This window comes from Rhagoletis zephyria, unplaced genomic scaffold, assembly GCF_001687245.7.
Source record: "Rhagoletis zephyria isolate East Lansing unplaced genomic scaffold, Rhagoletis_zephyria_1.1 Rzeph_scaffold_02651, whole genome shotgun sequence".
Lineage (NCBI taxonomy): Eukaryota > Metazoa > Arthropoda > Insecta > Diptera > Tephritidae > Rhagoletis > Rhagoletis zephyria.
In genome coordinates this window covers 52,419-63,330 of record NW_016159735.1, presented here as the reverse complement: position 1 = coordinate 63,330, position 10,912 = coordinate 52,419, and the positions used below count along the sequence as shown (strand labels likewise).

Genomic DNA, 10,912 nt, shown 5'->3' with positions numbered 1-10,912 from the left:
GCCGAAAACAAACGAAGCCTTACTGCTACCGGTGGTGGCCCATTCCGTCACTCTCCGCTTTCCGAAATGGAGCAGGCCATAGACAGCCTGGTTTTTATTTCGAGGTCAGCAGCCCCGAGCGGCAGAGTTTTCGGCATTCCTTCGACGGCGACCTCTAACATGTCAAGACATTCGTCGTTGGAGGAAATGCCTCCTTTACTTGTGACTGAATCGCCAACACTTGACCAACGAAGGCAACAAACAACCACCCTTCAATCTCCTATAAGGCACAACCAACCACCACCAGTGGGAGTAGTAACTCCCACTACACAGACAACCCGTCCTACACCAACGCACACGTTAAGTTCTACTAATAGGAAGCGCACCTTCCAAGAGACAGTGGCTGAATCTGCCAAAGTCCAAGCAGAAGCCGCTAAAGTGCAGGCTGAGGCTGCAAAAAAAATGGCAGAGGCATCAATGCTGCAGGTGGATGCCACAAACAAATTAACTGCTGCAGTGGAACGCCAATCTGAAATTTTTGAAAAATTTTTGGAGTACTTCCGGAATTAATTTTCATACCACTATTGTGAGAGTATTGAAGTGATATTTTGTTTTTTTTTTTGTGTAAATATTTTTTAGATTTAAGTGTGAATTGATATTTTGTTGCATTTACTTAGTTTATATGTAGATTTAGGATTTAAGACTGAAAAGATATTTTGTTGAATTTTTATGTAAATATTTTATTAATTTTAAGACAAATGAATTTTGCTGATGTACCTGACTTCTAAACACACATACTTTATAATAAAACTGCGTTTATAACAAACTCTCTGCTATTCTCATTCTAATAAGGGCAGCTGTATTCGAAATGTTACTGTTTTCCAGTTCTTCTTCGTAACTAACAAGATTCTCCATATCTGGGCTCTCCAATGGAATTTGATGTTTGAAAAATATACAAACGTTATGAATAGCACAGCACACATTTACAATTTGTGTAACTTTTTCTGGTGAATAGTGCAGCCCTCTCGAGCCAATTATACATCGAAATCGGTTTTTAAAAACACCGAAACATCTCTCAATTACATTACGAGCTTTCGAGTGCTTTGTGTTGTAAATTCGTTGAATTTCATTGGCTGCGCTTCTGAATGGCGTAATCAAGTATGGCTGCAAGGGGTAACCAGAATCACCTACAAAAATTTTCATTGTCAGTAATAGTTTTATAGCCTTTTTAAGTTTTAAAACTTACCGAGTAGCCATGTGTTGGTTTTTCCATTGTTATAATCAGATTTTAGCTCCTGTTCTGCGTGACTCACATTCCAAACAAATGAATCATGATTCGCCCCTGGATGCCTAGCGTCAACAAATGTGATTACCATGTTGTGATCGCATATCTGTAAGGAAACTCAATTTGTGTATATGTATACTTGTAAAGATAGTAAATCATTAACCTACCGCCATTACATTGATACTGTAAAAACCCATGCGGTTGAGGTATAAATGGTGGTTGTCACTTCCTGGCGACTTAATACGAACGTGTGTTCCATCAACACAACCAATAACCCCAGGTATTCCGTATTTCTCAAAGAAATATTCTTTAACTGCATTTTCCTCATCGATGTTTCTCCTAAAATTCACCCATTTCTGGCAAAAATGGTCCTCAAAAATATTTAGGCATTCCCTGATCACGTTGGCTGCAGTTGACTGCCCCATCGACGAAATATTTTCGTTACCAACAGATTTTTGGTAACTGCCGGTGGCGAGAAATCTTAAAAAAGTCGCGAGTTTTAGCTGGTGCGATAGGTGGGTGCTTCTATGTGATGGAGCCATGTGCTCTTTTAATTCGTTTAATATGTATTGGAATATTTGTTTATTGATTCGGGAATTTGCAACAAATCTAGAAACGAATACATTGTAGCATAAAAAAATTATTTGCTAATCTTGAACTTACTCAGTCTCAGGTAGTTCCATTACTTTGGTGTGGTGTCGCAATCTCCTCCTCTGTATCCGCCTTTCCCTTTCTTCGGATTCCTCGGCGTCCATTAGCGCTATAGCAGCATACATTTTTAAAAATTCATTTTCCCTATATTTCTTTCCGCAACACAACCAAAACACTTATAAGCAAAACCAAAATGTAAACAATTCCGATGTTTCCCATTTAAAATAAAAAGCATTGAAATAAGCTGAAAATATTAGAAATCTAAGAAAAACTCTTTGGAAGTACACCAAAATTTCATCCGGCAACATCATACAACGTAACCGAGACGATTGCAACGTAATCGACGTAAAGACAAGACGAACGACAGAGTTACAAAATTGCAATCCGTGACGATATCGCCTACAGACGAATCGTTCGTGCGGCCTATCGTTCGAGATACATAATAAGGCTGTATCTTCCATCTCTTTCGGTATATACAAAGCGTTACGTCCGTTGTCTTTCACCCGATATACCAAACCCTCATTTAGGTCAAAACTTTTAGCCACTCCACTTTCTAGTTGCTGCCGCAATTTTCTTATATTTTCGTCCCGTTCTTGTGCTACCTGAATTTGGAAATCCATTTCATTAATATCAACTGTTGCTACCTGACAATGATACAAAGCATCCCCATGGGTCATAGATGCCCCACTACGATGTATTGTAATTAAAATTTTCTAATTCCAATGCCCACCTAGCAATGCGTGCGTTCACCTGCTTCTTCTCTCAAGTCAAAGCAAGTGAGTTGCAATCTGTTACAATTTTAAATGGGATACCCTCTAAGTACACTTCGAACCTACGCAGAGAGAGAGAGAGAGATGATGGCTAGCGTCTCCAGTTCGAAACTGTGATATCTTGATTCAGGGAGAGAAGTTGATTTCGAAAAGTAAGCAACGGGGTGGAGCTTTCCATCATCTTGTCTTTGCAACAAAACTGCTCTAAACCCAATTGCACTGGCATCACAGTGCAATTCAGTTTCCTTTTCAGGATTGTATATAGCTAGCACAGGCGACTCTGTGAATTTATTTTTCAGCTCCTTAAATGCTCTCTAACTACGGTGACCATATTTATGGAATCCGAATACGGGACAAAAAATAATTTTGCAACTTTGTTTCACAAAAACTTGTCGATCTTAAAGCCTTCTTCAATCTAGATGTATTAGCCTTGCATCCTGCATCCTTGTAGTAACATCACAAATTTGTAGGAAATTTTCCCCAAGATTTTTACCCCGCAAAATTAAAAAAAAAAAATCTTAGATTTTAGTATAATAAAGTGCGATTTTGTAGCCTCTAAGAATTACCGTTAATTTTTGAATTAATTTCTTTTTTCTTGACGATGTTGCGCATCTTTTTCATACAAAGCAGGTAAGTATGTTTGACCATTTTTTAAAAGAGAAGCAAATGAGCAGCACGTTATTATACTCAATTTTAGTGAGGCACAAATCTGCAAACGAAATTTTTTCTAAAGATTCTAATTAAAGAGTTTGAAATTTTGGTGAAACACTGCAGAATTAATTTTTATAGTTTTTTGCACAAAGTTAGAAATTTGGTATTTGAATAACTCAGTGAGAGGGGAGACCAGCATGCTTGCGTGTATGTACTTATATAAAAAAAAATTTTTTGGTGCAAAAATACTGGGTAGGCACTGTGGCCAATGGAAAAGTTCTTTTACCACCTCTGCAAGATTGTAACTGGCTAACCAGAATGGTGAGGCTGTGGTATGTAGCAAGAGCTGTCAAAAGTAAAAATATTCTAAATGCTCGAAACTTCCCACACTATGTACCTGTAGTTATGGTGTTCTATTGCTTATGTAGCTGAGGTAGCTAGCGAAATAGCTTGTGGCTGTGGTACTACGTTCTGGTTAGCCAATAAGTCATGCAGAGTCCGCAAAATGCTCCGGATAGTTGTCCTGAGGATGCATCAGACTAGGCCGAGCATACTTTGAACTGCCATTAAATTATAACTTAGGAAAGTTGAGAATTGCATGTGCGAAAATGTCATTAATTTAATGAAGGAAATTTTTGGACACGCAGTAGCACATAGCAGGAATTTAGGCGCCTGGTGTTAGCAGTCGCACCTAAACACTTTTATATAGGTTTTGTTGAGAAAAGAGCTTTACTTTCGAAAAAAAGAATAAGCATTAAATAAACTAAGAAAAAATAGCCAAACTTTGCTAAAATGTTGAGTCCTAATTATTTTTTGGTCACTGTATGTATTCCTCGGCCGGTGTGGTGTAGTGGTAAGCAGTGCGCGCTTCCACTCCGCAGCGCCTGGGTTCAAGCCCTGGTCAAAGCAACATCGCAAAAAATTTAGAAAAAAGGTTTTTTCTCAACAGCGGTCGCCCCTCGGCAGGCAATGGCAAACCTCCGAGTGAATTTGTGCCATGAAAAACAGCTTCTCATAAAAATACAATCGCCGTTCGGAGTCGGCGTAAAACTGTAGGTTCCTCCACTTTGTGTGACAACATCAAGGCGCACGCCACAAATCGGAGGAGAAGCTCGGCCAAACACTAACATATGTGTAAGCTCCAATCTATTATTATTATTATTATTATTATTATTATTATTATTATTATTATTATGTATTCCTCGAATCGAAACAGGCATTCAGATTAGAAAATTATAATTGTTTATGGAGAAAATCACGATCAAATACCAACATCACATAAAACTCGTTCATAGGCATGCCATTTTAATGAGCTGCTAAGGCGTCGAAACACCGAATACGGGACAAATACAGGACATTAAAAAAAATACCGAACATTTGGCGTCCCGTATAAAATAAATTGCCAGGACAATGGGTCAAAAAAGAGGACTGTCCCGTATAACACAGGACGGATGGTCACCTCATCTATAACAGGTTTCAGTGAAGTTAAACTCAGCGCCTCTCTTTTACAATTCAAGTAGAGGCTTGGCGATCTTTGAAAAGGACAGCGCAAATCGTCTAAAATACGAGAAAAACCCAATGCAAGAGTGCAGCTCCTTCTGATCGGTGGGAACTGGATATTTTAGAATACCCTTTACGTGCGATTCGCTAAGCTTTATTCCCCTGGATGATACTGAATACCCAAGGTATTCTATCTCCATATACCCGAACTTACATTTTGAAATATTCAACTTTAATCCCTGACTTTTAATTCTTTCGAAAACCATTCGTAGGATAGTCTTTATGTTCCTTAAAGTCCTTCGTAGCTATGATGATATCATCCATATAAACCATAATTTTTCTAGCGTCTATTAAATCTCAAAAAATGTTTTTTTAAGAATCGCTGGAAGACGGCAGGGGAATTTTTTTTAGACCAAAAGGTATTTTTAAGTATTCGTTTTGTCCATCGGGCGTCACAAACGCTGTGAATACAATAGATTCGGGAGAGATGTTTACCTGATGGAAACCACTCTTTAAATCTAAGGCAGTAAATATTTTCTTGCTTTAAAAGTACTCTATACAGTCCTCTATAAGTGGTAGTGGACAGCTGTCCCGTACTGTTATTTTGTTAAGTCCTCTGTAGTCAACACACATCCGTATCTGTCCATTCTTTTTTTGTACGAGAACTAGGGCGGAATCGTATGGTGAATTGCTTGGCCTTATTATTCCCTCGGATTCTAATTCCTTAATTATTTCTCGTATAGAATTGCGCTCAGCGTAGGATAATCGCCTTGGAGCGCAGTGGAAAGGGACATCCGTAGCCAAATGAATATTCATATCGTACCTTACAAGTTCCGACAACTTTTGTTTTGGGTCAATATACGATTCAAAAATTAAGTCTGTCAACTCAACCCAATCTACATTAAGCTCGAATTTATCGTTACTAATTTCCATATATCTGGCAACTGCGCTAGAGAAGTTCGACCGAGTTATTAGAAACAGCGGTAAAAAACAGCTGGTGGAGTATATTGAAGATATATTGATATATTAATTAAAGAGCAGTCAGGGTTTCGAGCTAAACATTCGCGTGAAACGACATTTAAATGGATTATTTCTCAACGGAAAGAAGACATGAGAAGTAAAATAGTAATACTGGCAGTTTTTATTGACTTGAAAAGAGCTTTTGAAACCATTGATCGAAAACTAATGATTTGTAAGTTGAAACAAATTGGTATCAAAGAAGTAGAACTGAAGTGGTTCGAAAGCTTCTTATCTAATAGAAAGCAACACACAGTTATAGGGGAAGTATTGTCTAAGGATTTGCCGGTAGATATTGGACTTTCACAGGGTTCAGTACTAGCACCAATTCTTTTCAACATCTACATCAACGATATTTTATCATCAATCAGGTATTGTAAGATAAGACTGTTTGCTGATGATGCACTGCTGATTATAATTGAAGACGATTTGGACACAACTCATAAAATGCAAAATGACATAGACTCACTGTATGTCTGGTTATGCAAAACTAAGCTAATGTTAAACGTAAAAAATACCAATTATTCCCGGGGTGTACAACGGAACCAAATGCCGACGCACCTAATCAGAAGACTTATCTTCCACAGCACTCAGTAGAGGGCATAGTGCAACAATAAAAGTTTAAATGGGCGGTTAAAACCTTTAAAGATTATGAATCTCCGGGACCGGATGGCATATTCCCTGCCGAAATCCAGGGCAGGCGGTTGACCTTCTGTGGCCACTGCTTGCTGAGATCTTTAAGGCTTGCCTTAGCCTTTGTCACATTCCTAGAGGATGGACCAAGCCTAACGTCCTTTCTTCTTAAAACTCTAGAAAGACTTCTTGATGCCCATATCAGACAGCGCCTCTCTTCCGAGGACGTGTCGGAGTGTCAACATGCCTATTCTAAGGGCAAATCCGTGGACACTGCGTTTCACGAAAGTGTGTCCAAAATTGAAAAAGGACTCGAATAAGGAATTTAGCTTAGGTGTCTTTTTTGACAAAGAGGGCGCCTTTAACAATATTCTTCCAGAGGCCGTTGTGAGCTCACTTTTCCAAGTGGTGCTGGAGCGGCCTCTGGTGGAGCTTATAAGGCTTCTCCTGGAAAGAAGAATTATCTCATCAGAGATGGGGCGATTCCATAACCAGGCATGCAACGAACCTAACAGTGAACTCAATTATGATGAGACTGCAGAGTACCGGCTGTCACGTCGTAGCGTATGCTGACGACATTGCACTCACAGCAACGGGCAAGCATCTCCAAACGCTAAGCGAACTTTTGCAGAGCGCTCTCTGAGTATGGACTTGAAGTCAATCCCACCAAGAACAAAATGATACTATTCACGAGGAAATATAAGATACCATCTTCTCAGCCCCCCTCCCTAAACGGGGTGGGACTTACACTCTCCAACGAGGTTAAATATCTCGGTTTAATTCTCGACAGGAAGTTGGGCTGGAGGCGGAACCGTACGCCTGTAAGGCAGCGGTGGGGAAACGATGAAGCCACATATAATACACTGGATGTACACGGCGGTTGTCCGAATCCGTATGGTGGCCGGCTCTAGTGAAATCAGCTTACAGAGGCGTATTGGACCGGGTACAAAGGGAGGCAACCATGTTAATCACGGTTGCTCTGCCTTCTACTCCCAGTAAGGCTCTGGAAACTGTATTGAATCTTCTCCCTACCGATCTTTACGGTAGATATCAGGCCAGCTGCAACGCAACTAGACTGAATGCAGCTCATACATGGAGATACCTTAGGTTCGGTCACTCACAAGATTCTGGGCAACATTCCAGCAATCTTACCCAAGCTGGATTACATTAGTCCACATTTCTGCTTGGAAGATAGGTTTTCTACCAGAATTCCAGACAGAAGCGGCTGGGTAAACCACTCGGATTTAGATCCAGGTTCTACCGTTATCTTTACGGACAGGTCAAAGCTCGACAACAAAGTTGGAGCAGAATCTACTCTTAAGAACTCTCACTAAATCTAAGCAGGCGGTTCCCTGACCACTGCATCGTTTTTCAGGCCGAATTAACAGCCATAAGGGAGGCCGCCCTATGGCATAAAAATGGCGCAAACTTTCTACAATCTGTCACTATTTATTCTGACAGCCAAGCAGCGATTAAATCTTTACAGTGCACTAACACTTTCTCAAAAGTTGCTGCCGAATGCAGAAGTACCCTCAACGAGCTTGCCGCGAAAGTCACTATTAACGTGGTATGGGTACCCGGGCAAAGTGGAATACCGGGAAACTTCGGCAGACGAGCTTGCGAGGGGGGGGAACTGAACTACGCTCAGCAAACTCTGCGCTCGATGCAGGCCTGTCTTCGAGTAATCACCGATTGAAATCTATCTTCATTAAATTGGCCAACGAACGTTGGGCGAAAAAACCCACATGTTCTGTTACAAAACAAATCTGGCCATTTATAAACGAAAAACGATCTAAAATTCTTATACAAATCGACCGCCCCATTATTAGCACAGTGGTCGGTATAATTACAGGACACTGCCTAATGGGAGCGCATGCTAGGCGAATGGGTTATCCCACTAACGATTTCTGTCGTGCCTGCAGGGACTAGGAGGAAGTGGAGAGCGTAGAACACTATCTCTGCCATTGCCCCGCCAGGGCAAGGTCAAGACTTGCTATTGTCAACGAACATGATTTTCGGTGTTTAGCCGATCTCGAATCTGTGGACGTCCGCGACCTTCAACGATGCGTCAAGTTAACACGATGGTTCTATAATTTGGGAAACTGAGGGAAAGGAACAAGATCTCGTTCATAGTGGCATCACAATGGGTCAAAGTGGCCTAAGTGTGTCTCTCTGCTGGTCCGTGCGGAGTGACAACCACCGTAACCTAACCTAATCTNTATCGTTTGGGCATTAAAAACATTACGTCATTACCTTTATGCCGTAAAAGATTTAGAAATTCACACGGACCATCAGCCACTGTCATTCGCAATGTCTGAAAGAAATCCTAATGTGAAAATGAAGAGATGGAGAGCGTTTATTGAGGAATTCTCACCAAAGATAATTTATAAACCAGGTGCAATAAATGTTGTTGCGAACGTATTGTCTAGGCAACAATTAAATAATTTAACGTAATCAAATGATGATTTAAGTGATTCACTTACAAACATGCACCATTCAGCTGAAAGTAGTAGTGATTATCAAATTAAACAAACAAAGAATTTAAAATCGAGCACAGAGCAAAGGCGAAAAATCTTGAAAAGAGCAGAAAACAGCTTCCTTCGACATGAAATTAAGAACCTGTATGCCAAAAAAGAACGCACAAATGAGGAGCTACTTTCCATTCATTTAGAACTAGCGGAACTCCTTCCTGTCAGCACGCTTCTGGAGATATTAGATGAAATAAAGGAGAATATCAACAAATTTATGGGACAAAAATACAATAAATTAAACAAAAAACTCGATGACCTCAATAGAAAGCAAAACATCACAAAGAACATACAACACAGCGAAATGCCTTTCCATTCCAGATTCGTAAATTTGACTGAGGTTCCCATTAGCAAACAAGAGACAGAAATATTGGAAAAAGGTCTGAAACACAACATAGAAAATTATGATAAAAATAAAGACCAAGCGAGGATCAAGATCATGCAAGACACAAATGTACACGTATAATTGAAAAAAGCATAAAATTCATGGAAAGAAAAAACTAAGCGACGAAAAGTTAGTAGTTAGGCTAAAGAAAAAACTCAAAACGAATTAAGTAATCACAACCATAGCAGACAAAGGGAACACAACGGTAATAATGTACGAAAAAGAATATAAAGAAAAGGCAGAGCTNGTGGCAGTAAAACACGCAATAAAACAGGCAAAAACAATAATAAATCCAAGGAAAGCATATACAATGACATTAATGAATCCTTCGGCTCCTTCAATGATCGCACTCCCAAAAATACACAAGCCAGGAAATCCGATGAGACCAATTATCAACCACAAATCTGCACCAGGATACAAACTATCGAAATATCTAAAATCGTTGCTGAAAGAAAAACTGGAACTGCCCAATAAATACACAATTACAAATACAGCGGAGTTAATTGAAAGGATGAAATCGCTAGAAATACCCAAAGATGCGAAATTTATATCATTTGAAGTTAAGGATCTTTACCCATCGATACCAACGGCAGAAACAGTTAGCTAAAACTTTGATAGAAAAAACAGACAAGAACGTAGCAACGGAAATCGTGAACACATTGAGGGTAACACTAGACCAAAACTACTTCAAGTTTAATAACAAAATATATAGACAAACTAATGGGCTAGGGATGGGTAATCCCGCATCTGCAATTTTAATGTAAGTGTTCATGCAACATTTAGAGGAAAAGTATATGACGGAGCTGACAACAAGCCTGGGAGTAAAGTTCTACGCAAGATACGTCGATGACATCATATGTCTTGTAACGGGAGACAAGGAAGAACAAATTCTAGGCTATCTCAACGACCAACACACGAATATAAATTTCACTATGGATAAGGAAAACGAAGGCAAAATAAACTATTTGGACATAACAATTAAAATAAATAAGGCTACTAACAAATGCGAATTCGCGATATATAGAAAGCCCACGGCCACAGACACGATAATACACAATACTTCAAACCACCCTCAACAGCACAAAAATGCAGCCTTTAGACGTCTAATAACCAGGCTTGAACGAACCCCATTGGAAAAAGAAGCTTACAGCAAAGAACTTAATACGATATACGCAATAGCGGAAAATAACGGATACAGAAAGGGCCTAGTAAACAAGATAAGAGAAACAAAAACGAAGAAATCAAATAAGAAGGAAAATAATGAAAAGGCTTGGGCAGTCTTGACTTATACGGGCAAAACGTCATATAAATTGGTTAAGGTATTCCAAAAGCATAACATTAATACANAAAACGAAGAAATCAAATAAGAAGGAAAATAATGAAAAGGCTTGGTCAGTCTTGACTTATACGGGCAAAACGTCATATAAATTGGTTAAGGTATTCCAAAAGCATAACATTAATACAGTATTTAGAACGAAGGACTATGTGGGGAGGATACTACGAAATAGTGCAA

General features: G+C 39.4%; 1 protein-coding gene across 1 annotated transcript; it reads right to left on the bottom strand.

Moving 5' to 3' along the window:
* Positions 1–778: 778 nt before the first annotated feature.
* On the bottom strand, positions 779–2,158 carry LOC108367368 (putative nuclease HARBI1). Its single transcript, XM_017621970.1, has 4 exons — positions 1,928–2,158; positions 1,432–1,873; positions 1,226–1,370; positions 779–1,166 (listed from the first exon to the last, which is right to left on the bottom strand). The coding sequence occupies exons 1-4, from the start codon at positions 2,038–2,040 to the stop codon at positions 796–798; spliced, it is 1,071 nt and encodes a 356-aa protein (XP_017477459.1). The 5' UTR covers positions 2,041–2,158; the 3' UTR covers positions 779–795.
* Positions 2,159–10,912: the final 8,754 nt, after the last annotated feature.